The sequence below is a fragment of the Mesoplodon bidens genome (genome assembly GCF_964165515.1).
Source record: "Mesoplodon bidens genome assembly, chromosome: 15".
In the NCBI taxonomy this organism is placed as follows: domain Eukaryota; kingdom Metazoa; phylum Chordata; class Mammalia; order Artiodactyla; family Ziphiidae; genus Mesoplodon; species Mesoplodon bidens.
In genome coordinates, this window is record NC_138171.1 from 30,202,141 (window position 1) to 30,229,295 (window position 27,155).

General features: G+C 39.9%; 1 protein-coding gene and 1 pseudogene across 4 annotated transcripts in view; one reads left to right on the forward strand and one right to left on the reverse strand.

Moving 5' to 3' along the window:
- ATRN (attractin) overlaps positions 1–27,155 on the forward strand; it is a 161,753-nt gene that overhangs the window by 57,754 nt on the left and 76,844 nt on the right. For all 3 annotated transcript variants that reach the window (XM_081255495.1, XM_081255493.1, XM_081255494.1), the window contains exons 7-17: positions 8,851–8,941; positions 9,862–10,105; positions 10,846–11,029; positions 12,035–12,189; positions 15,252–15,336; positions 18,568–18,788; positions 20,879–21,000; positions 21,910–22,048; positions 23,602–23,792; positions 25,125–25,344; positions 26,559–26,744. In XM_081255495.1, the coding sequence (XP_081111621.1) occupies positions 8,851–8,941; positions 9,862–10,105; positions 10,846–11,029; positions 12,035–12,189; positions 15,252–15,336; positions 18,568–18,788; positions 20,879–21,000; positions 21,910–22,048; positions 23,602–23,792; positions 25,125–25,344; positions 26,559–26,744 (1,838 nt within the window). The remainder of the gene's footprint in view (positions 1–8,850; positions 8,942–9,861; positions 10,106–10,845; positions 11,030–12,034; positions 12,190–15,251; positions 15,337–18,567; positions 18,789–20,878; positions 21,001–21,909; positions 22,049–23,601; positions 23,793–25,124; positions 25,345–26,558; positions 26,745–27,155) is intronic.
- Positions 2,552–6,087, reverse strand: LOC308629037 (heterogeneous nuclear ribonucleoprotein A1-like; annotated as a pseudogene). The gene is made up of 2 exons: positions 6,051–6,087; positions 2,552–4,278 (listed from the first exon to the last, which is right to left on the reverse strand). The product of its transcript is annotated as a heterogeneous nuclear ribonucleoprotein A1-like (transcript).

Below are 27,155 nucleotides of genomic sequence, written 5' to 3' on the forward strand. Positions count from 1 at the left end.
GGGCTCAGTCCTTGGTCTCCTTCTGTGAGAGTGTGTAATCACTCCCTTGGTGATCTCATGTAATATTTTGGCTTTTATGCTGGTGACTTCCAAATTTATATCTGCATCCTAAACTTATCACCTGTTCCCATATCCCCACCTCTTTATTTGACATCTCAATAGGCATCTAAAACTCCATGTGTCCCAAACGGATCTTTCCTCCAAGGCTGTTCTTGCCCCAGAAGTCCCTATCTCAGTAAACGACCACTCCATTCTTCTATTTGCTTAAGCCAAAAATTTCAGAGTCATCCTTGACTTCTTGTTTTTTCACACGCCATATCAGTATATGTATTAGTTATCTCTTGCTGTGTAAATTACCACAAACTTAGCAGATTAAAACAACCCACATTTATTACCTCACAGTGTCTGCTGGTCAGGGTTCTAGGCATGGCATAACTGGGTTCTCAGCAATCAAGGTGTTACCTGGCCTGTGTTCTAATTCAGAGGTTCAACTGGGCAGGAATCCATTTCCAAGCTCACCCATTTCCCGGTGGTTGTAGGACTAAGGGCCCTGGCTTCTTGCTAACTGTCAACTGGAGGCCACCTCAACTCCTGGAGGCTGCCCAGAGTTCCTTATCGGTAGGGTTTCCCCAGTATGGCTGCTTACTTATCAGGCCACAAGGAGAGTCTCTGGCCTGAGTCTGCTAGCAGGATAGATGTCATGAAAATGACATCTCATTATTTTTGCCATATTCTGTTGGTTAGAAGCAAGTCATAGATCCTGCTCACACTCGAGGGGAGGATATTATATACATGGGTATGAACACCAGGAGGCAGGGATCATGAAGACCACCCTAGTGTCTGTCTGCCACAGTATGTCAGCAGATCTTGTTAGCTCTTCCTTTAAAATCTACCCCTAGGGCTTCCCTGGTGGTGCAGTGGTTGGGAGTCCACCTGCCAATGCGGGGGATGCGGGTTCGTGCCCCGGTCCGGGAGGCTCCCGCCTGCCGCGGAGTGGCTGGGCCCATGAGCCGTAGCTGCTGAGCCTGCGCGTCCGGAGCCTGTGCTCTGCAACGGGAGAGGCCACGGTGGTGGGAGGCCCGCGTACCGCAAAAAAAAAAAAAAAATCTATCCCTAATCTAACCACTTCTCACTACTTCTAGTGCTGCCACCCTGAGAAGTAAAGGTAAAATTAAAGATGTGAAGGTGATTGTCCCTTCCACTGTTATACTAGATATTATGAGTCATATATTCTACCATTTATGTGATTTTTGTACTTCTACCTGGCATCATCCTCCCTTGAAGTAAGAAATCTGGGAGTCATTTTTTTTTTTTTTGCGGTACGCGGGCCTCTCACTGCTGTGGCCTCTCCCGTCGCGGAGCACAGGCTCCGGATGCACAGGCTCAGCGGCCATGGCTCACGGGCCCAGCCGCTCCGCGGCATATGGGATCCTCCCAGACCGGGGCACGAACCCGTATCCCCTGCATCGGCAGGCGGACTCCCAACCACTGCGCCACCAGGGAGGCCCCTGGGAGTCATTTTGATACTTCCTCTCCTTTACCTCCTCATAACATAATCTCATGTCAAGCCCATCAACTCTGTCACCAAATGCATGTCATATTCATTCTTTTCTCTCTTAAGACCAGCTTGCCAATGTCTCTCATCTAGGATTCAGCAATAGGTTGCTGTAAAGTCTGTCTGTTTCCATTCATTCCGCTTAATCCATTTTTTAAATATCAACTGGGGTGATTTTTTAGGGTATACATTTTATCATTTACTACCTTCTTAAAACCCTTCAGTGACTTCCCATGGGACTTAATGATCCTACCTGGTGTGACCGCTGCTTACCTTTCCATACTCAACTTGCTCCCCTCCTGCCCCATCAGCCCTCTTTCCTTACCTAAAACTCCTTATGATTGCTCTTGCCTTTGTCTAGACTGTTCCTGCCATTGTACCTCAGGGCTGGTTTCTTCCTTTACGTATCCTGTCAGTTAACTGTCCCATAGTGAGATCCTCCCCGATCAGCTAGTTCAGACAGGTACTCCCTGGTTTTTTTCATAGTTCTCATTTCCTTTAGAGCAGTGTTCATAATTTTTATTCTACTTGTGCCCATTGTTGTGCTTGCTCATTTTCTGCCTTTTCCACTATATGTTCTCCAAGGTTAGAGACCTTGTTTACTCACTCAATTTGGCTTAGCTCATAGAATGTGCTCAAATAAGTATTTATCAAATGAATAAGAGAGTAAATGAATTATCTACTTCTTTCACAAATATTCTTAGAAATATAGATGTTACCTACTACTTTTGACTGGTGTACCTTGTAAGCCATGTTTATTTTTTTTAATTTTATTTATTTTTAAGAGGGTATTAAATAGTTTATTGATTACCCATGATAATGGGTGATAAACAAGCTTCATTCCCATCTATAACTTTATCTTGTACCATAATTCTATTTAGATATATTGTGTAGGATGTGCCAACAATCATATTAATAACCGAAAAACTCCATGACTTTGCTTGGGTGACCCTTTTTTTTTTTTTTTTTTTTTTTTTTTTGGTGGTACGCGGACCTCTCACTGTTGTGGCCTCTCCCGTTGCGGAGCACAGGCTCCGGATGCGCAGGCTCAGTGGCCATGGCTCACGGGCCCAGCCACTCCGCGGCATGTGGGATCTTCCCAGACCGGGGCACGAACCCGTGTCCCCTACATCGGCAGGCGGACTCTCAACCACTGCGCCACCAGGGAAGCCCTGGGTGACCCTTTTAACAGTGAACTCCAGGTCACAACACAGTAACTGTCAGTTCAACTACACCAAGTTTCTGAAGACGTTGGCTTGATTCACAAGCAGGTTGTGAATAAATTTCAAATGGAACCTAGCATCACCCTGAAGAAATTCTGACTTCACACTGTTGCAGTTGTTTACCAAAGTGTCTTCAGAGTAGACTAACTTTACAGAGCACGTTTTTTAAAAAGGCGCATTAATTCAGTGTCATGATCAGATGATTATATTTAGCAATCAACAGCATGGGTGCAAAAAAAATTTACATTAAAACCCTTTGTTGGCATGCTTTACACTTTCCACAGAATAGAAACTAAAATAACCTGTTATACAGTTAGTCACAAATACAGTCCTCGAGGTTTTTTTGCCCATACACAGGAGTATTGTCTAAAACATGTCTTCTTTGTAGCAGCTAGGTCCTGCCACCACTGTGCTTGGCTAAGTTCACAAATCTGTTGTAACCTGTAGCTTCCCTGTCACTTACCTGGCTCTCCTCTCCTGCGAAGCTTTGTTTCCTGGCAGTAATTAAAACTTTCTGCCACTGCCATAGCTACTGCTGCTGCTGGAACCGCCATAGCCACCTTGGTTTCGTGGTTTGGCAAAGTACTGGCCTCCAACACCATAAGGGCCAGAACTTCTGCCTCCAAAGTTTCCTCCTTTCATGGATCCAAAATTTGAAGATTGATTGTTGTAACTGCCAAAATCACTGTAGCTTCGACCACCTCCAGAATTGCTTCCATCATTACCAGATCCATTATAATCATCCCCACTGCCACGATAGCCACCACCACTGTGGCTGCCACCAAAGCCACCTCTACCACTGAAGTTTCCTCCACGACCAAAGCTGTCATTCCCACCAGAACCCCCTCCACGACCACCACCAAAGCCTCCAGAACCACTTCGACCTCTTTGGCTGGATGAAGCGCTAGCCTTCTCTTGCTTAGACAGGGCTTTTCCTTACTTCGCAGTTGTGGCCGTTCACTGTGTGATATTTCTGAATGACAGTCTCGTCTACGGAGTCATGGTCATCAAAGGTTACGAAAGCAAAGCCTTTCTTTTTGCCACTGCCTCAGTCAGTCATGATTTCAGTCACTTCAGTTTTCCAATACTGTTCAAAATAATCTCTTAGATAATGTTTTTCAGTGTCTTCTTTAATGCCACTAACAAAAATCTTTTTCATAGTTAAGTGGGCACCAGGTCTTTGAGAATCTTCTCTTGAGACGGCCCTCTTTGGTTCCACAACGCTTCCATCCACCTTGTGTGGCCTTGCCTTCATGGCTGCATCCACCTTCTCCACAGTGGCATACGTGACAATCCTGAAGCCTCTGGAGCGATTGGTGTTTGGATCCCTCATCACCACACAGTCTGTGAGCGCTCCCCACTGCTCAGAATGGCTCCTCAGACTCGCATCAGTTGTTTCAAAGCTCAAACCTCTGATGAAGAGCTTCCGCATTTGTTTGGGCTCTTTGGGAGACTCTGACTCAGACGTGACGGCAGTGGAGAGGGAAGATGTCAACGATGCTTACTCGGCGGCGTCCACGTGCAGAAAGCAGTAATCTAACGAATGTATCTCCACGTTTATTTTTTAGGTTTTAACATTTTTCTTCTTGTACTTGATCAAAACATGATTTTTACAGCTTTATGTACTTTGTGTAAATACTAATATAGTTTCAAATAAATGTTTACTAACATGAAAAGTGAATATAGTGACTCCTTTTAGAGGAAGTATTTCTGGAACTTAGATCATAAATTTTATCATCGTCTATACTCTTATATAAGCATATTGCAGGAATTGCCCTCACTCTCTATTTTCTCCACGACCCTGTTAACCCAAAACTTTTAAGTTGCATTAAAAAGCAGTTCCCATTTTACGTCACGCAAGGGTCCTCTTGCAAAACAAATTATCTTGGTCATCTGGTTAAGATTTCCAATTGAAATGTCACTGAATTTCCTTCCCTTGAGCAAAAAAAATAGGTTTTTTTTTAAACTAAAAAAAAATAATAAGAAATTGAGCAACAGGTAACCACACAAGGTAAGGAGTATCACCTAATCTGATAAAACAGACACACAGAAACAGCAAGCCCCCACAGAAACCATATGAGTGAACTTCTGAGAGTTCTCACTAATAGCCCCAAATCTAGAGAGAAGCAAACTGAGTGGGTATCATTGTTTTCTTGCCCTTTTAACTGAGTAGTATAAGAAATAGTTGCTAAGGAGGATCAAGTGAAAAAGGGGGAAATTGACCAAGTGGCTGAGTCTGCCCAAAAGTCAGGGCTTCTGTGTAATTTGGCTACCCCCAAATTTGAACCCTGGGATAGGACACTTAAACAAAATCTCAGAGGCGAATAGACTCTGGATATTTTATTCTAATAGACTGCACACCCCCACCCCCACCTGAGCCCCAGCATTTCTTCAGACTTCAGAAAAATGGACATAACATAAAATGCCAACTCGCACACTAAAGCTAGGATGGAAAGATAAACTTGTCTTAGATACAGTGGAAAAAGAATTAAATCACCCACAGTTTGCAAATGTAAGACAAGCAAGACAAAAGAAGTGACATTGTAGCAAATGCAAATATCTATGGTGAAAAAGTAAAGAGGAAAGAACACAGCGTGTAAAACTGACAACAGCTGATCATAGAGGAAAAGTATTCCTTCCAACTGCTTTATGCTATGGATCAATATAATGAGAATTTGAATTCAGAAAAACAAGCTGAAAAGCAAGAAGATAATAACAATGAGATGAAATGTGAGAGTACACATGTAAAGAAATATAAATAAGTTACATACAGCAAAAACTACAATGAAAATCGAACTGCTGACAGCTTGGTAGACGTGATTCCAATGAATACAGATGAAAAAGTTAAATAATTAGAAAAAGCAAAGACATGGGAGACAGAAGGTCCAATATAATACAGATAATTGCTGTCACTGAAGAAAAGAACCTAACAAATAGAACAAGTGGATTGAAATAGTACAAGATGTTTCAGGAAAAATATTATAGTTGTTCAGTGACAAGACCTGATTTGATCAAATTATTGAACTTTTAGGATAAAGGACAAATTATTGGGTGGGAAGCCTCAGGTAGTTCTTGACTCCTGCTGGCTGGGGTCAAGTTCAATCTCTGAAGAGCCTTTCCTGTGGTCTTTGGATGGCCAGACACTGTAATTGGAATACCAGGCCACTGTGAGGGGCAGAGGATGTGCCCTGTGGCATGATGGGCATTGTGTTACCAGCCATCAGGGAGGAGTTTGTGAGAGAGGTGGCTGCACCTTTATGGAAGACACCTACTTCTGAATTCCTGAGGTTTGTCTTTGCTTAACTGCATGTCCAGGTCTTAGAACTAATTGTTCAATATTCCTTTATCTTGGACTCAGCTCCCAGAAGAAGGAGCGTTTATTTGGCACTTGGCATTTCTTACAGTTTATTGCATCAACATTGTTCTTGTCTTGTGTTTGCTTCTCTGTATTGTGAAAAGAGTGACAACCTGTTATGTAAGTGTCTTTTGGCAGTTCATCTTAACCAGATTTGAGCACCTGCTGGCACCTTAGTGTCTCTGACCAGCTCTTGGGCTGACACGTTATTGATTGAGGAAGAGTAAAATGCATTAAGATACAGATTGAGCACCTTCCATGTCACTTGAAAGAGATATGGATTGGGTCACGTGGAGACTTGTTTCTGTGCTCCCTCTGTTTCTTTCCTTTCTTTCAAGATTAAAGAAACAGGCCTTTGGCTTGAACATATGGTGTATATGTGTTTTTCAGAAGCCATGCTAGTTCTTCTTAGGAAACACTTTCCAGAATGCCATAAAAGTTGCAGTAGTATGCAGTCCATTTTGTTAAAACATTTACCTGGATGGATTTAAGTTATTTCCACCATAAGTAAAGTACAATATTGTGTCTTTAAAAAACAGTGAGAGAAATACATACATATATTTATGTATATTTATTTATTTAGAGAGAGGGAGGGAAGAAAGGAGGGGGAGAGAGAATGAGAATGATTGAGACTTCTGACTTCCAAGCAGAAAAGCAAACCACACAAAAGTGGAAAAAAATCAGAGTGGCCTCAAACCTCCACTGGCAGCATTCAGTACCAGCAACATTCAAGGGAGCAGCGTCAGCAAAGTTGTGTGGGAAAGAAAGGATGGCCCATGAGTATTATATGCAGCCAAGATGTCATTCACCTCTAAAGCTAGCAAGCAGATATTCTTCAACATGAAAGAATTTAGGGGGAGGAGCATGTATGATCTCCACTAGGAATAACCACTTGACAGTGCAGTCTAGCCAATTAAGAATTAAAGACTCAAGAAGGAGAAGTTGTGGTAAGAGGACTGTGAGGAGACTGATTCAACTAAAATATAGATCCAGTACTAAATAACTATGAAATTATAGAATGGAATGTGCATGTTTTGAACCTGGACAATGTAAAAATTATGTAACAAAAATTGGGAGAAGAAATGGGAGGAAATGTGGGTGCTAATGTTTTCAGCTTTCAAAGTAGGAAGTTAGTGGAGTCTGTCCAAAGTTAAATAACGTGTAATTTTAAAGTAAAGGGAGTTTACTCTCTGAATAACTTTTCATGTATTTTAAAAATGTAGAATATTCAAAAAAATACATAAAATAGTAGCTGGTATTGATTTAAGTGTTATTCATATTTAATGAATGTCACCATTTTATGTTTTCTTCAGATCATGTATAAAATATTTAAAACAAAGGGAAAGGTTTAGAGAAAAATAATGAATGCTAAAACATTCGTCATCCAGGTTAGGAAATAAAACATTGCTAATATAGTTAAGACCCCACATGCCCCTCTAAAATCCCAGAGATAATCAATATCCTGATATTGTGATGTCGTTTGTTCACATACTTATCTTTAGACTTTTAATATATATGAACATTTTTAGAGTTAATAAATTTTCTTGTTTTAGTCTTTACAGGAACAGTGTTCTGCAGTTTGCTTTTTTAGCTTAACATTGTTTCAAGATTTATGTTAATAATACGTTGCTTGAGTATATTCACTCTATAAATGTTATATAGATATCTATAATTTATTAATCCATTTTCTATTGATGGATATTTATTTGTTTCCCTTTTTTGCTATTATGTTGTGATAAAACTTTCTTACATCTTTACATAATATTTTTCATAATTTAAAAATCTTGTATTCAGGGAAACATAGAAAATAAACATTTAAAATATAAGAGTAGTATTGGTTTTCCTTTGGTTTCTTTTTTCTATTAAATTATATAAAATTAACATTAACACTGTTTATTAAAATTCACCTATATTAGGATCCCCTTTGTATAAATGTATATTGTCAGTCTATTCTTCTATCTGTATGTATGCATAGAAAATGTCTGGAATGATGTTTACTTAATGATATTCATTTCTAGGTGACAGAATGTGGGGTCATTTTTAAGTTTTTGGCTCTTTATTTTTTTTGCATTGATTACACTTTTTATAGTATGTATAATTTTAATAAAAACAGTAGAATGATGTTTTCCTCAAGAACAAAACTAATATTCTAAGATATTGAATGTGATTAATGCTGCAATGTAAGAGTATAAATGATTTTCTTTGGGGCATTTTTATATTTTAAAGGTCTTTAAGTGTATTCATAGTATAATTGAAATGCTATAATGATATTCTAGTTTTTTTGAAAATACTACTTTTTAAAATAAATTAGATAAAGAAAAAGAAAGGCTAAGAATTTTTTTTAACTTAGTTATCATCCCTTTTTCAGTATGTGTCTTTACTTTTGCATGGTTAAATGAAAGAAAAGTTATAGTAATAAAAGTCCCTTGAGTATAATGCAAACCTGCAAGTGATTTAGTGTGTAGAAGAGGTTTTCAGGAAGCATTAGAAAATTCCAGTAGATTTTCTTTCTCTTCCCAGAGCTGTGAAACCCAGCTCCCCCTTCCTGAGTTCTCATGTGCCCCATAGGCCCAGATGTTAGGTTTGTTTGCCCAGGTACCTCACCATATCCATTGCAGATTTAACGAGCATCTCCAAAGTGGATTAGATCACAAATAAAGACTCCAAGATGTTCTCTTTTGTCATTTGGGTAAAAATACGATCTGTTTGTTTTGTAGGTATGACCTTGCTTCCAGGGAGTGGCTTGCACTGAACCGTTCTGTGAACAATGTGGTTGTTAGATATGGTCATTCTTTAGCATTATACAAGGTAAAATGTCTCCACTCTGTACTAAGCTAGAAACTCAACTCTTCCACTGTTACTTCTCATATTATGTGATTGAAATAGCTATTTAGTGTTGGTTTTTTTTCTAATCTTTTTTATTGTGGTAAAGTATGTATAACATACTTAGCCATTTTTAAGTGTACAATTCAGTGATAGTAATTTCACTCATAATGTTGTGCAGCCATCATCACCATCCATCTTTGTAATTCTTTTTTTTTTTTTTTTGCTTTGGTTTTATTTTTCATCTTTGTAATTCTTTTGATCTTGTAAAACTGCAACTCTATGCCCATTCAGCAATAATTCCCCATTCCCTCCTCCTGCCTGCCCCTGGCAACCACCATTCTACTTTCTGTCTCAGATTTTGACTTCAGTGTTGGTTTTTAATTGGGGGAAAACTTTCTAATGTGGGGGGTATATAATTGGCTAAGTTATAAGTGGAAATTAAAGTTGAAACTACTTTAACCCGAGAGATTTAAATGGATTCATATTCAAACTGGGATATTATGATTGTGATACTAAATGGTTAAAAATTAATCTAGTGTAGGTTAGCTTTTATGTTCATTAGCAAGCTTAGCTAAGGATAGCGACATTACAATGTAACTGAGTAATCATTTTCATTTCCCTGTTTTTTAGTTTATTTCAACTTTATTTTTCCAAGCCATTTTATATTGTAAAAGATCTTGTGTGAGGAAGTCCAAGAAAAGTGGCAAAGTATTAGGGATATAGGTTAGATTTATTTTATTTTGTTCTTTCTACATCCTTTTCCTAATAATTCACTGAAAGGTGCTTTTCACTAACACTTTTTAAGCTAAGAATAATATTGAGGTTTTGAACTGTTCCTTTTTCTGTGTTTAGATTTGATCCTTTTGATGTTTTTTAGAATTTTGTTTACATTTTTTCCCTAGGATAAAATTTACATGTATGGAGGAAAAATTGATTCAACAGGGAATGTGACCAATGAGTTAAGAGTGTTTCATATTCATAATGAATCATGGATATTGTTGTCCCCTAAAGCAAAGGAGCAGTATGCAGTGGTTGGGCACTCAGCACACATTGTCACATTGAAAACTGGCCGAGTGGTCATGCTGATTATCTTTGGTCACTGCCCTCTCTATGGATATATTAGCAATGTGCAGGAGTATGACTTGGGTACGTATATTTTTTTCAGTGAATCGTTTTTGAATGAATGTCAGATTTAAAATTTTACTCTTATTATTATGACTGTTTAACAAAATTCAACCTAACATTGACCCAGTACTTGATCTTGATATACAGTTAGCATTGATGAATTGCCAGTGAAGTTTAGATTATTGATGCTGCTATGTGGTATATATTTGTTACTGTCAATTTGGCAAGGAGCCAAAAATGGCACTAAATGCTGAGTGTTGAAAATAAAATAAATAAATAAAAAGGGTTTGAAACAACAAATACTCTGAAGAAAAAAAAAATATTTGAACAGCCCTTTAGAGATTGGTTTAATGGAGCATGATTTCCCCTTAGTATATAATCTTTCCTTTGGTTAAATTTTATTATATTTGTTTTTGTGGATGTGGATGATATTTTAAGAAAGTAGGCCGGTAAAGTACGTCTGCAAATTGGTCCGTAAAGGTCATGGGGAATTAAGTGTTCAGTTGAGGGGGAGCTGAGTCTTTTAAATTTAATGTAATTCTTTTCCTACATATTAGAACATCAGAACATTTAACAGGTTGAAGTTTGGCCACCTGGATTTGTTACAAGTTTTAGATGGCCTTCCTTTAAAAATAAAATGGTTAAAGAAAGTTACATGTATCAAGTCTCCTGAAATCTTTTCTCTTGTCTTAAGCTAATTGGTAATTTTAAGTATTAGGAGGAGCCTGCAACGTTTGCCTTTAACTGTTTGCCCTTTCCAGGTAAGAACACGTGGAGTATATTACATACCCAGGGTGCCCTTGTCCAAGGGGGCTATGGCCATAGCAGTGTCTATGACCACAGGACCAGGTCCCTGTATATTCATGGAGGCTACAAGGCTTTCAGTGCCAATAAATACCGGCTTGCAGATGATCTCTACAGATACAATGTGGACACCCAGATGTGGTGGGTGCTTTTTCTTGAGCTTTCACTTTAAGGTGGGAATTCTGGCAATTGCTGGGAAAATTGTGCTACATTTTTGTTTTCAGGCTTGCAGATAATTCTCTTCATCATTGTAAACAGAAATCATGAAATAAGCAGAAGGTAATAAAGTAGTAGTATCTATAATTTTGTAGAAGGTTGATTAGAACCTTGGGTTTTTTTTGGTTTTTTTGACTGTTTTTCAATTTTCATACACTCAGTACCACTGTAAAATTATAGCTCTTCAGAATCCTAAGGAATAAATTGTTCTACATAGCTGAGTTTATGCACACTGTTGTAATTAAGTAGAATATATCCACTTTTTAACCTTTTCTTGTTGACCAAGGTGTTATCATTAGGGTCAGTTACTGGCATCATTCCATGAAATCATCAAACAGAGGTGGTCTCAGTACCTAAAAGATTAGAGCTGTCCTCACTCTACTATATATTGGTCTATATAAAGTATGCTAATCTTAAAAAATGTAAAGCAAATTTGAGTTATGAAATAATATAATTATAAAGCAATGGTTTCTTTTCATATTTCCTTACATATTTGAGACCATGCTGTGGATACCATTTTACATTGTCTGTCATTAAAATTGTCATTTTTAGTGACTGGTAATACTCTATCATGTGGGTATCCTGAGCCCATACAGTTGGAAGTTTTGGTTTCTAGCTCTTGTCTTATTAATAAAACGTATGTAAGCTTCCATCCATATTTCACATGATATCTACTCAGAAACTGGAATTATAGAGTATGAACATAGAGTATGAACATTTTTAAGGCTCTTAACATATCAAAATCCGCATACGTCTTTCAATTTTACATGTTTATTGTTGAGAAAGTTACTTATATACAGATAAAAATCTAGAATTATTTGCACACTTGGATCTGAAGTTAAGAAAATGGTTATGTTTGTATTAGCAAATAGATGATAAATATTCTAAAGAACTAACCTTGTATTTATTATTTTTAAATAAACTCAAAAGGACTATTCTTAAGGAGAGCCGATTTTTCCGTTACTTGCACACAGCTGTGATAGTGAGTGGAACCATGCTGGTGTTTGGAGGAAACACACACAATGACACATCCATGAGCCATGGAGCCAAATGCTTCTCTTCAGATTTCATGGCTTACGACATTGGTAAGTTTCCCAAAGCCATTTTAGCTTTTTTTTTTTTTTTTTTGCGGTACACGGGCCTCTCACTGTTGTGGCCTCTCCCGTTGTGGAGCACAGGCTCCGGATGCACAGGCTCAGTGGCCAGGGCTCACGGGCCCAACCGCTCTGCGGCATGCGGGATCTTCCTGGACCGGGGCATGAACCTGTGTCCCCTGCATCAGCAGGCGGACTCTCAACCACTGCGCCACCAGGGAAGCCCCATTTTAGCTTTAAGAATCTTTTTTGTCTGTAAGCAACGTTTTAAAAGAAACAGAAAATATTTCTAGTTAAAAATGGTCAAGCTATTTGAAAGAGGTCCAAATGGAATTTTTTATGTTAATTTGACTGATATTGTAATCTGTTAAAAAGCATTACTTCTATATTAAATTCTTTTTGAAGTCCCTCCTTTGATGAGTTGGGGTGATTGGGCTCTCCTGTGTCACAGATAAAAACCTTACATAGTAATATGTGTTATGTAGTTGTGACCACCAGCATTGTGTTAAGTTGGTTTAAGTTTAACTTTATCTTATTCCCTTGAAACAGATTTCACACATTCTTGATGTAATACTTGGACAGTGATTTTTAAAGAATTTGGTGTGGTAATCTGCTGACCAGAAGAGGGCAGTATTGGTTCATGCAAAACAGATATTAGAAATTCTTTAATGTTTATCATATATCATATGATATAAATATAAATATCATCAGATGTTCTTTTTTAACAGACATTTATGTGCCAGCCACTGAACTTATACATTGGGGATCATAAGAAGAATAAGTTACAGTCCTTGGCCTCATGGTGGGGGAGTCAGAGAACTGAGCAGACAATATAATTGCATTCAGGGTGTTACTTGCTCTGAGAAGAACGTATGAGAGCACCTGTGAGCATCCCTTAATTCATGAGGGGTAAGGGGTACAGTCAGGGAAAGCCTTCTTGAGGAGGGCCATCTAGGCTGGGTCCTAGCACTGGGAAGTTGGCTGGGCCAAGTTAGGCAGGACTTCTCAGGCAAAGGAAGCCCATGTTTAGAGACACAGAGGTGGAAAGAGACCATGCCACATACTTGGGGCCTATGAGTATTTAGTTTTGGCTGTATTCTAGTAGCACATCAGGGAAGAGTGGCTCTAAGTGGAACTAGAAGCAAGCAGCTGTCTCGTCAGATCTTGAGGGACCTGTTAGGTCATGCTGAGGGGTTTGGGCTTTTTGAAGAATCTTACAGAAGAGGTGATAGAATTGTATTTGTGTCTTAGGAAAATCTCTTTATGGCATTGTGATGAGTAGTTGGGAAGGGGCAAGATGGGAGTTAGGAGGCTGTTGATAAAGTCCTGATGAGGATTTGAGCCAAGACTGTGGAAGTGGCAGTGAGGATAAAGAGACACATGTGTTTGAGAATTACTGGGAACCCGAGGATTGTCCCGAGTGTGTTTTGAGAGCTGTGACAGCATCCTTATCTGGTATCTGGTGTGGGCCACAGTAGATGGTGTTTTTTACCAAGGCTGGAAATAGAAGTAGAGGGACAGGGTCTGGGAGGAAGTGACTAAATTGAATTTGGGGGCATGTTCAGCTGGAGATGACTGTGGGACAGAGCAGTACAGAGATCAGTGGGGAGCTGTAGGAGGGGGTGAACTTCTGTAGGGAGCGTGTGTCATCAGGGACAAGCAAAGAGCCAGGGAATAGATACATAAAGAAGTCTTAAAGAGAATGGAGATTGCAAAAGCATGTCAGAGAATAGGAGGAAAGTGAGGCAAGACCGGGGACCTGAGAGGTAGCAGTTAACAGTGGCTACAGAGGGATTAAGTAAAATAAGGACTGGAGAGTCTTTCACATTTAGCAACAAAGAGCTCATTTATTACCCTCTGGACATGGAGGAATGATCCAGATTACAGGAGGCTGAGAAGTAATATACGATGAGATGTACACAGTGAATGTTGACCATTTTAATTAAAAAAAAACCAAAAACCCTTGTCTGTGAAGGGAAGAAAAGGGGTAAGTTGAGTGCCTCCTTGGGCATATTTAAATACTGTGGTAAAAATCAGGTGGGGTAAGAGGAAGGGCTCCTGCCACACTGGTTTTAGGGAAGGAAGCAAGGTGGGTGGTCAGGAAGCTGTGGGGGTTGATGGCCTCTGTTCTGCATGTGAGGAAGACCACAGAGTTTAGGCTGGGTAGGAGAAGAAGGTGAAAGCTTTTGTTGTCAGGGTTGAATAAATGTCCGGATTGAGTGGAAGAACCTTTGTTTAGTGAGTGTGAAAAAGTCTGTGTGTCTGGGAGCAGAAGACAGTGAGTCAGAGGTTGGCATGGTTCAGCAGCACCTGTTGGTATTGAGGTCCAGAAGAGAAGTTGCTAGCGTGAATCAGAACAAAGGAAAATTAGTAGATCTAGGGGTTCTAAGAAAGGACCTTTTAAAAATTAGATAAAGTTTGATTTTTTTTTTTTTTAGTTTTAATTTTCCACCTGTACATTTCTATTTTAGTGACTGAGTTTGGGCAAAGCAATATAGAGTGAAAAATAATTATGGAATTCACGTTTTACTTATGTAAGCTTTGAAAAATGTAAAATTTGCTTAAGTTAAAAAACATTCTAGGGCTTCCCTGGTGGCGCAGTGGTTGAGAGTCCTCCTGCCGAGGCAGGGGACACGGGTTCGTGCCCTGGTCCAGGAAGATCCCACATGCCGTGGAGCGGCTGGGCCGGTGAGCCATGGCTGCTGAGCCTGCGCGTCCGGAGCCTGTGCTCCGCAGCGGGAGAGGCCGCAGCAGTGAGTGGCCCACGTACCACAAAAAAAAAAAAAAAAAAAATTCTAGTGGGTAATATTGATAGGCAACAGAGTGAGTGATGTGAATGTGCATTCACTAATTAGAATTACTATAGAGTCCTACCGTTCTTCCTTGCCCTTCTGTTCTGTTGCTACTGCATTTTACTTCAGAAATAATGGTGTGACTAAGAAAAACTGAGAGATATGTTTGTGTTTATTACAGTCTTCTTTCCCAAAGAAAATGCCAGTCTCTATTGATTATGAATGACAGTCCCTTCTGAAATGTGTTTTTCTTGCTCCTAGCTTGTGACCGATGGTCAGTGCTTCCCAGACCTGATCTCCACCATGATGTCAACAGATTTGGCCATTCAGCAGTCTTATACAACAGGTAATTGAAGAAGAAGTGCTTGCTCCTTTTCTCTTGTGTTTAAAATGAAAATGAAGTAAAATATGAAGTGATATTGGACTTACATATTATTCATAGGATTACCTTATCCCATTGTTTTTTCACAGAATTATGTTAGGTATGAATTTCCTGATCTATATTTAAAATATTTGATGTGGATTTGAATTACTTCTAATGCCATGTTTGTTGACGTAGTTTTGTTAGCATGCTGGAGTAAGCTATGTTTGGTGTTGTCTGAGTGCATGGGACAACAAAAGTTGTGTGCAGTTACTGTCTTAGGCTCTCTGCTATTTGCTATTGTTTATGGTGCTTTTGTCTGAGTGGTGAAGAAAGATTTGAAAAAAAGGAGAGAGGGCACTTTAGATAAGGGATAAGATATGGGAACAGAGGTGGGGAGATTCTGATGCTTCATATAGGTCAAGTCTGTGGTGCTTCATATATATCAAGTCTTTGGATAATCTGAAGTCTGCACTGCATTTCATTGCATCATTCAGAAGTGCCTGACCCAAACTAATAGAGCTCTTCACAAATCTGCCCCTGGAGAAGCATCTTTCATATAAGGGAGCTCTAGAGTGGCCATGTGACCTGTACCTTATAGTGTGCTTTACCGATTTTTTCTTTAAAAAAAAAAAAAAAAATTATTTATTTATTTATTTATTTATTTCTGGCTGTGTTGGGTCTTCGTCTCTGTGCGAGGGCTCTCTCCAGTTGCGGCAAGTGGGGGCCACACTCTTCATTGTGGTGCGCGGGCCTCTCACTATCGAGGCCTCTCTTGTTGCGGAGCACAGGCTCCAGACGCGCAGGCTCAGTAGTTGTGGCCCATGGGCCCAGTCGCTCCGCGGCATGCGGGACCCTCCCAGACCAGGGCCCGAACCCGCGTCCCCTGCATCGGCAGGCAGACCCTCAACCACTGCGCCAACAGGGAAGCCCAATCCTGAAACTATTTAAATGCTATAATGCCTATGTATATTATGTTAGGATTCCCTTCATTTTCAAAATTTCTGTTGTGATAATGAAAGTTAGATGAGGTAATTCACCTTGGATTAGGAAAGATAAGAAAGCAACCTATCGTGGAGATGTGAAGGAAGAATTGACAGAATTCAAACACTTAGATACTGGAAAAAGGGACATCTTTCACAAAGTAAACAGCTGAAATTTAGCAATAAATATGGTTTTACTGTGGGAATATTTGATAGGTATAGATTAAAATGGAAGGATTTTTGACTACTAATTTGAAGTGTTATCTTAAAAATATATATATATATATTTATTTATTTGCCTGCATTGGTTCTTAGTTGCGGCACGTGGGATCTTCGTTGCAGCGTGCGGGATCTTTTTTTTATTGTGGCACGTGGGCTCTCTAGTTGTGGCTCGCGTGCTTAGTAGTTGCAGCACGTGGGCTTAGTTGCCCCATGGCATGTGGGATATTAGTTCCCGAACCAGGGATCGAACCCGTGTCCCCTGCCTTGGAAGGCGGATTCTTAACCACTGGACCACCAGAGAAGTCCCTGAAGTCTTATCTTAAATTGTAATTTGATATTTCCTCAGTAAGGAAAACGCTTAAAGTTTTCTAGTAAGTGCCTCTTGATGTTCTTCATCTGAAAAACAGTGGGTCCATTTTGTCATCATCTTGCCTGTGAGTGCCTGGCCTCAGCTGTGTTCATCTTTATATTCATGGTGTTTTCCTAGCATAAGATTTGGCACATAATAGGCATTTGCTAAATGGCAGCTGTTGGTACCATAATGATAGTTAGCAAATAAATGGATTTTCTATCAAAACATTTCGGAGGTTTTATATAAACTCAGAGAAGTTGACAGTTTACCGTAAGATGTAATTTAACCATGAATCAAAATTGGGAATGGCTTGCCTGAGTTATAATAATGTGCTTATTTTTGTATAATTCCAGTGGAGTATTTGAGCCTATATGTGAGTATCTGTATGAATAGGCCAGGGTTGGAGGGGGGCAGGGCATGACAAGGGAGGTCATGTAGTAAAAAACCATGGTTAGTTTAATTTTTTTTCAATTTTTTTAAATTGAAGTATAGTTGATTTACAGTGTTGTGTTAATTTCTGCTGTAATGGTTAGTTTAATTTTGTGAAGTAACTTACCTAAAGAGAAACTTTGATTCACATGACTTCCACATTTTGAATGATGGTTCCCTTAATCGAGCATCTGTATTGGGCCAGCTGTGCTTCACTTAGTCGTTGTCCTCGTGGTTTTTGAGGGAGGCAGGAAGAAGAGTGGGCTATGAGGCATTGAGACTGCTGCAGATGCAGCTGTTCTTTTCAGTTCCCTGCTCCAAGCCTCTTTGATGGACTTTTCCTACCCTCACATAGCCGATGTGACCAGATGAATTCAGAATTGCTAAGAACACCAGCTGTACTGAGAGGCCGATGGAACTTATTTGGTTTAAGCAATAAATTGAAGACTAGCTGAAACCAGACTATGTAATGTGATACTAAGTAAACCAATATGAAGTTAAAAATTAAACCTGGTGTTCATTTTTGGTTACTGAAATATGTCAGTTTTCAGATATAGTAAAAGTACGGCCACAGAATCTTTACGCTTTAGTTATCCTCTGTCGATTTGAGGAAAATTGAGGCACAGTGCGAGTGAATTATTTGATACCTCATTGTGGGTTAGTACGAAACTTCCTGGTTGATTATAGGATCTCAGAGTTGGAAGAAATCCTTGAAATCATATGTTCCACTAATTAAAATGTGACTTGTACTGTGTACTAAATTTTCATATGCACTTTTATCTCTTTCTTATTGGTCTGTGTTTTCATTACACAGTTTTAATTAGAGAGCCTTTATCTATATTTCTTAAATTGTACATACTTATTTTTAATATTTAAAAACATGTAGATGTAGGATTATGTGTATAATTTTAAAATATGCTAGCTTGCCCTGTCACTAAAATATTTTGAAGAATCCTGGTTAAAAGTCACTCACTTATCATGAGAACTTTTTAATATAGTAGCTTTAAAGAGGAGGTAGATTATTGAAACTATTCTGGGTAGTCACAGGCCATTGTGAAAGGTTGGAATTTGGGAGGTAAAGGTATAAGAATGTTTTTTGAGGTCTTGAAAAATAACTTTTTTACAGGACTTTTGATATGTGAGATTCGTCTAAAGATTATAAGAAGTATATCATGCATTTGTTTATGTAAGTTTCCAATGAACTCTTTCTCTCTCTTTTTTTTCTTTTAGCACCATGTATGTATTTGGTGGTTTCAATAGTCTCCTTCTCAGTGACATCCTGGTATTTACTTCAGAACAGTGTGAAGCACACCAGAGTGAAGCTGCTTGTCTAGCAGCAGGACCTGGCATCCGGTGTGTGTGGGACACAGGGTCATCTCAGTGCGTCTCCTGGGAGTTGGCGACTGAAGCACAAGAAGAAAAGTTAAAATCAGAGTGTTTTTCTAAAATAAGTATGTTTTTTTCTCTTCTTAAAACTTAATTAATTTGAGATCTCATTTTATCTGAATTGTGAAGTCACTTACCCAATGTGTACTTTTAATGTTCATTTTATTATCCAAAATTTTTCAGTAATAACATAGGCAAATGCTTTATGGGTGTTTGAAAATTGGACTGTAAACATCTTTATAATGGATAGGAACGTGCCACGTCTGCTGTTTGCTAATGATGAAGACAAAACCTTTTAGCATTGCATAGACTTTGTATACCAACTCCAGAACCTAGTTTCAGCTGTTTTGAGGCACTGCAATCCAGTAGGACTTCTTATATCTGCGCTGTCCCAATATGTTAGCTACCAGCCATATGTGGCTATCAAACACTTGGAATGAGACTGGTGTGACTGAAGAACTGAATTTTAAAATTTTAATTAATTTAAATTAAAAACTACATGTGGGGACTTCCCCAGCGGTCCCGTGGTTAAGACTCTGCGCTTCCACCGCAGGGGGCACGGGTTCCACCCCTGGTCGGGGAACTAAGATCCCACGTGTCACGCACTGTGGCCAAAATAAATAAATAAATAAAAACTACATGTGGTTAGTGGCTACCATATTGGATTATGCAGTTCTGACATTAAGGATAATATTAAGAGGGCCAATCCAGAAAAGCTATGTTGGAGTAGATTGTTCTAGTGGATAGAGGTATTATTCTTTTCTAGCTTCTCTAGTTGGGCACAGCAGTGATAGCCAAGGCAGACAGTTGCTGAGGATGAACAGTGATCCCTCCTTCTAGAACCACCCCTTATATTGTCCAAGCTTTCTTCATCTTACCTACTCAGCTCCTTATTACCCTTTTGCTCTGACGTAATAGCACAGTGCAATCAATGAAGTCATATGTGAGAAAGTCCTTTAAAAGTAAGAAAAATGTTGTCTCTGAAAAATATTGTTTCACTTCAATTAATTTAAACTATGTTGACTGAATTTCTTAACTATTAGGGCTGGTGTAGTAGTTACCGTGAGAGTTATGATAGATAGAGGCAGCTTTCACTCTCCTGGAATGCTCCAAATTAAGCTGAACATAAATCCTCAGTAAGAGCACCCAGGCAGCTTTACAGGTTCATTGGTGGGCTGGTGAGTGCTGGAGAACTAACATGACCAGAACTTGGTAGGGTTAGTCACTGTCTCCTAAAAGGGATAAAATCAGTGAAATAGTTATTTTTTAACCACATTTAAAAAGTTCAAATTAAATGTGCAAGTTTATAGGAAATAATATTTAATTACCTTAGGTGGTTCATTATGAACCCATTTGCTATGAACTCATCTCAGATGTCACCTCCCTGGTTCACTCTGCTTTCTCTGTGGGCCCAGTCCATGGTGTGATGACGAGGGCAGGAAGAACAGCCTAAGGAGCAGGTTGTTGGGGTCTTTGTGAGGGTGGGCCCTGCCTTTTTTTGTCCATGGATTCCACCATGTGCCATGTCCATGAATGGTTCAATAGATGAGGCAGCACTGTTGTGCGGCTTCTCTTTCATTGCTGACCTTGACCTGTCTAGGGTCAGTAGGAGATCAACAGGTCTCTAGTAGCCCAGAATTTCTTGGACTTACATATATGTGTATTGCCTTCTTTGGGGTTCTGTGGTGCTGCCTGCTTCCTGTGCCCAGAGCAGCCTTGCATTTATAGCTGGGAGGAATGGCTTCGTCTCCTACATTTCTTTGTTTGGCCCCTGGGCTGCTCTTGGTGTTCATTCAACTGCTAGTTGATTTCTTTCTTGAAAGGAAAAGTATTCGAAGAACCAGACCTATTTCCCTTATATCTCATCGTTGAATTATTCTATCTTTGTTTTTCACTTTCTGTGTACTTTTGTTAGGAGGGTGGAGTACAAAATGGCTTTTCTTCAGATTGTTTACTTATTTCTAAATACTGTTTTGACCTGAACACACCAATATATTTTCCTGCCAGTTTCACTCCTCATTTTACTTCCCAAGGCTTGTTATTTTATTTTATTTTTTTGCCTCAGTGTCATATTTTGCTCAACAGCAGTTGTAATGGCCTGTGACATTTCTGAGGAGAAGCTGTCACAGTTGATGAGTTTTTCTTCTCTTCACAGCTCTTGACCATGACAGATGTGACCAGCACACGGATTGTTACAGCTGCACGGCCAACACAAATGACTGCCACTGGTGCCATGACCATTGTGTCCCTATGAACCACAGCTGCACAGAAGGCCAGGTCAGAGGCTGTTTCTAAAGGATTTCAGAGGATAGAAAAATCCTGAGTGGGATTAGATGTAGATTTTAGAGCGTATGGTATAGCCCAGAGTTTATCTTTGAAACCTTCAGTGTAGATTTGGATTTTATTATTGCTCAAGTTTATTTTAGTAAGGGATGCTCTATATGTCCTAATTCCAAAGGTTCTGCTAGCCACGAGGATTGATGTGTGGTGTTTTAGAAGAAGGCAAGATTATTATTCTGAGTACACCCCAGTCCCTATGCATGGCTGTGGCTAAGTACTAGATTCTTGGCGTGAAATTTGTAATGGTGTGCTCCCTCGACATATGCAAGGTTTGGGGAGCAATTTAGGACTTGAGAGTGAAAGTGAGTCAGGTGTGTAGCAGCCAAACTGAATTGTGGAAATAATAGACTTTGCAAAATCTCCTTGTCTTATGTTATATCTTGGCTCAGCATAATTTATGCTTACCATTTATGATTTTTTATTTAGGCTATAAGGCAAAAAAAGATACGATGACTCAACTTTTATAATTTTTGACTGTTTATAAGACATTCTTTGTCAGTCTGTAAAGCAGCTCATAAAATTAAAAACTTTTAGAATGTTTGGGAGACATTTAAATTAAAAGCAGCAAGTTCAACATTCCCATTCTACAGATGAGTAAGTTGAAGCATGATGCTTAAAAGAATGCACTGCTTCCTTGCCAGGTAAAGGCATGTCCTTGAACAGAACATTTCACTATAGTGTTTCCACTGCAGTGCTGCTTCATCTACATCTTATTTATTTATTTATGTATGTATGTATTTGTAGTTTGCTTCCTCAGTTAGACTGTTGTTTTTAGTATCCTATTTGTTCTTGCCGTGAGTTCTCTCTGTGGATATAAGAGAAAAGCTTTTGTCCATTGTATTCTAGATCTCCATTTCCAGGTATGATCATTGCCCCAAGGATAACCCCATGTACTACTGTAACAAGAAGACCAGCTGCAGGAGCTGTGCCCTGGACCAGAACTGCCAGTGGGAGCCTCGGAATCAGGAGTGCATCGCCCTGCCTGGTAGGCCTTGCCAGGGGCATCTTGATGTGTGTGGGTCCAAAGACTTCACACACACACACCCTCAATACTGTGCAGCCTAGATTGAACCCTGCAAAAGGGGCGAACTCATTTTATCCATTCATTCCCCCTCACCACTATTGTGGTTGTTATATTTTAAAGCAGAAATACAGTTCTTAAGTATTTACTTCTACCATCCTTTGAAAGAAAGTGAAGTGTCATCTGCTGCTGTGGAGAATCAAGGACAGCTTGACTCTGTGTCATTGAGCCTGCTCCGTTGTCCCTACCCCACTCTACGGTAACCTGGGAGTAGAAAGCAGCAGTCTCAGCAGCCAGTCTGCTGGGCACTTTATGAAGAGTACTTCTTACCACTGGGATCAGGTTTTCAGCACCTCCTGATAAGAAGGAAAGGAGAGATGTCTCTGTCAGCAGCACCTCCTGGGATGACCCCAGCCCCAGACATCTCAATTTATAGCACTTCTGAGGTTCAGGATGATGAGTTGGGGGCCTGAAGCCAGACAGCCATGGCTGAAACTGTATGATATATTTGCTCAACCAGGAAGCCCAGGAAGGGGACTTCTGTGGCTCTGTGCAACAGAAGTACAGGGTAGCTGGGGTCTACTGCGCCCCTCTTGAAATCCTTTGGAAGTACTTGATTCAGCTTGCTGGAGTGGGCTTCTTGTTCTTTTACCTCATTGCATCTCAAACTTCAGGGCATAGCAAAGTACCTGGGGGTCTTGCTAGAAACCAGATTCTGGCACAAATTTGTGATGGGGCCCTAGAATCCGCATTTCAGTGAGCAATGACACTGATGCCACACTTTGAGGAGCAAGTCTTTATCTGCTCTGAAATCACCCCTTTCCCGTGGCACCTTCCGTTTATCTCACTGGCTGTTGATGAACATTGTTGAGGGCATCTCCAGGGTACTTTGGTTCTGGTGAAGTTGCTTTGCTCGTGCACTGTCTTCCAGGAAGCATGTATAGCTTCTGTGCAGTTCTTTGGGTGGGTACAGGGAGGTCACAGTAGCAGATTACAAACTTACCTGGTGTACTGTAGCACTTCGGTTTATTTCCCAAAAAGCCTCTTTCCACCTCACTTTTGGGATGTTTTGTTTCACTTGATGTGAAAACAGTGCAGCTTGCTCACTCACCAACTCATTTCTGTTCTTGCAGTTTTCCACCCCATCTTTCCAATAATGCATATTCATTTTTCTGCTCTTAGGATTTTAGCCTTGTTTCTGATTTTTCTTCAAAAGGAGGTTTATAAGTTTAACAGTGGCATCAAGCAAATGTTTTCCTCTAAGACATAGGAGGGTTGACCTCAGAATATGCATCTTGAGATCCAGGAAATATGACTGATAAACATTTAAAAAATTCTAGTGTGTATTCTGTATTTGGTCCTTAGTAATGTGTCTGATGCACTCACCACATCCGAATGAAGTATCTAGAATTCAGCTCACAAAAACCATTTAGGTTTTCAGCAGTTCAAGCTGCTAATATACGTAGTTTTGTGTGATTTCTAAAACTCTTTGTTTTTCTCTCCCCTCTTTAATAAAGAAAATATCTGTGGCATTGGCTGGTATTTGGTTGGAAACTCATGTCTGAAAATTACTACTGCCAAAGAGAATTATGACAATGCAAAATTGTCCTGTAGGAACCACAATGCCTTTTTGGCTTCTCTTACAACCCAGAAGAAGGTGGAATTTGTCCTTAAGCAGCTGCGAATCATGCAGTCATCGCAGAGCATGGTGAGTTAAAATTCTTGGAAATTAAGTTTCTAATATCCATCCTTCTACTGATGGCATGACTACAGCTTACCTGTGATGTGCTTGGCAGGAGGAGGAATGCTAGTAGGTGCAGTGTAATACACTGTGGAACCGCACTGTCAAATTCTCTTCCTTTAATAAATTCTTTCTTATCTTGAAATTTCCAACACCTTATTTTTATTAGTCATATTTCATTAAATTATAAGATATATCAATAACATGTGTATTGAACAGTAACATGTTTACCTATGCACATATCCTCTGACATCAGTAGATGATTTCATATCTGTTTTATCCCTAGGGTCTGTTGGGGTGGGGGAGGGGAATGCCATTACTAATTAGCTGAGCTGAATTAAGCCACCTGAGTCTCTCAGATTTCAGGTATTATTACAGTGTGTAATATGATTTAATGCTAATCATCCTAAGAAATGGACATCCATTTGGGTCTTTCTTAGATCTGACCAACCCAAAAGGAGAGGGCATCTTCTTATCAGGAGTTTCTGAGCACAGAGAGTCCCCGAGTTCTCTTCCTGTCCACCCAGTGCTCTCAGGCAGCTTGTAGTTGATATTCCACAATCACATTTTGTCTTTTTTAGTCCAGAGTCCTAGAACTGTGGTCCTACCCTCAATCAAATAGATACTCACAAGACAACGCTCTTTCAACAACATTGTCTTTGGTATAGAGCAGTTAGGGGGAAATGTCAAGCAGGTAGGAGGAATGGGCAGCACTTCCTTGGGAAGGACATAGGAAGTGTGGTCTGGGTCTTGGCTACATGTGGCATCTGAGACAGACTTTCCCAGGAATTCATTGTCCTGTTTTCCCTATAAAATTTGGTGACAGCCAATACCCCCCACCTCCCCAGCTGAAGGTGGGAATCTTTAATCATCATTTATCTAAGCCTGAACTAGCCAGAGCTTCCAAAACAGGCTTAGATAATGATAGGCATATAACCAGTATTTCATAAATATCAATACGATGATTTCACGTATAAACAGACATTTAAACCAAGTTGGGGTTGGTCATCCCTTCATAGCATTTGTCATAGCATGTAGAAATTTAGGAACTTGATTATTACTTTGACATTGATGTCTTCTCCGAGCTGTATTTCTGTCCTTTGTAAAATGGCCGTATTAAAGTGCCAGGCATGATATGTAACATAAAAATGATGGTCTGCAGTAATCTACCATGGCTGAATCGGGATAGGGAGGTTTTCCTTTATCTTTTGGATGTATGTAACTTAATGGCTTTTGTCTAGAAGCCAGTTTTGGTCAAGACATTGATTATATTCATAGCTGTGCCTGTTTTGCCTACAGTCCAAGCTCACCTTAACCCCGTGGGTTGGCCTTCGGAAGATCAATGTGTCCTACTGGTGCTGGGAAGATATGTCCCCATTCACAAATAGTTTGCTACAGTGGATGCCATCTGAGCCTAGTGATGCTGGATTCTGTGGAATTTTGTCCGAACCCAGTACTTTGGGCTTAAAGGCTGCAACCTGCATCAACCCACTCAATGGTAGTGTCTGTGAAAGACCTGGTAAGTATATGGGTGAATTATGCGTTACTGGAAGTTTGTTGAAAGAGAAGCTACAGAAGGCATAGTTAAGTATTATGAAATTTTCATGAAAAACCGATGGAGTATTAATTTCAAGCATATGAAGCAGAGTGTAACACAGAACTTTTAAAGCAGAAGGAAGTAGTGTTTGACTCTGAATAGTGTGAGCCATGAACAAAACCAAAAATAACTAACACTAATATTCTGATTAACTGTGAGATTGATTGGTTTGTTGACCACAGAAAGTATTGATAATTTCTCTGAAAGGCAAATTTCTTGGTGTTGGCAGGGAAATGTTATGGAAGAAAGAACAAAAAATCCAAAGAAAAGATCAGAAAAGCAAGCAGATCACTGCAGGGACAATGGACAGAAAGATAGTGTCAGTGGGGAGAAAAATGATGGGAGTAGCTCTGTGTCAGGAAGCAGAAGCAAACCTTCAGCATGATAAAGCTGCAGGAGAGTGCTGAAGGACCGGACACTTGGAGTAGCTTCACAGGCTTGAAGCTCTCTAGGCACATTTAGGCTTCCTAAAGGCAGGCATAGGAGTGGCATTTGCAGCACGCAGACAAGCCCTAGACCAGTGTCCTTCTCCTGCAGAGGGACTCACAAGCAGTAGTTGGAATTCTGTGGCTGCTTTTGGGAGGCTGGACTCCACTGACATCATGTCTTATTTTAGGAAGGTACTGTCATTTGTCTGAGGAATACAGAGGTGTGGAAGAGAATTCATAGCACTGTAGGAGTCACCTTAAAGTATAATATCTAGGGGAACTTTTCAGCCATTTTGGATCCTGAGTGCTTTGGTGAATTTAATGAATGCTGTGGTTCTTTTCCCCCCAGAATATACAAAGATGCAATTTTGCATATTCAGGTGGGTTGTAAAACCCCTGAAGTTCATCCTGGGTCTCCTATATTATAAGGAGCTTTAGAACCTCTGCTCTTATGGAAAGATTAGCTTGTTCCCTCATGTCTGTCCTTAATGCTCTTTGAAAAGAAAAACTGTTTTCCCCCCAAGTGTATAAATATACTTGACTAAATAGTGCTTGATGACCTAAGACTTTCTATTTTCTTCTTCATTTAATGTAACCCACTGAATTGATTTCATGACACACTAGTGGGTCACAACCCACATTGAAAAGACTTTGACCTTAGCTGACATAGTGGGAGCTCTAAGTGTCTCTCTTGGGTTTACTTCCCAGCGAACCACAGTGCCAAGCAGTGCCGGACGCCGTGTGCCTTGCGGACGGCATGTGGGGAGTGTACCAGCGGCAGCTCCGAGTGCATGTGGTGCAGCAACATGAAGCAGTGCGTGGACTCCAATGCCTATGTGGCCTCCTTCCCTTTTGGCCAGTGTATGGAGTGGTATACCATGAGCAGCTGCCCCCGTGAGTGAAAAGTGAACTCTAGGCAGTATGGGGGACAACTCCTGTGTGTAGGGCAGTGCTGTCAGCCTCTGAAAATTCTAGGGATGAGACCAGACTTGACCTTCTGCTCAGGACTGTCCAGAGACTGACTGCCTGATGTGAACCCGCATACAGAATCAAGAACAATGACACAAGTAAACAACTGTAGGATAGATCACAGAGTACAGAAATAATTTGCTCAATCCATGTAATATCTCGACATCTTAATCTCCTAATTCATAAAGAAGCGATTTCCAGGAGATGATCTCTAAACATCCTGGGATTGAGAGAGGAGGGGAGGAGTCTCTATTATATGTTGGACAAGATATTGGGCTCTTTAAAGTATTATTATGTCATTTAAACAATCACAATAGAATAGGAATTTTGACTCAC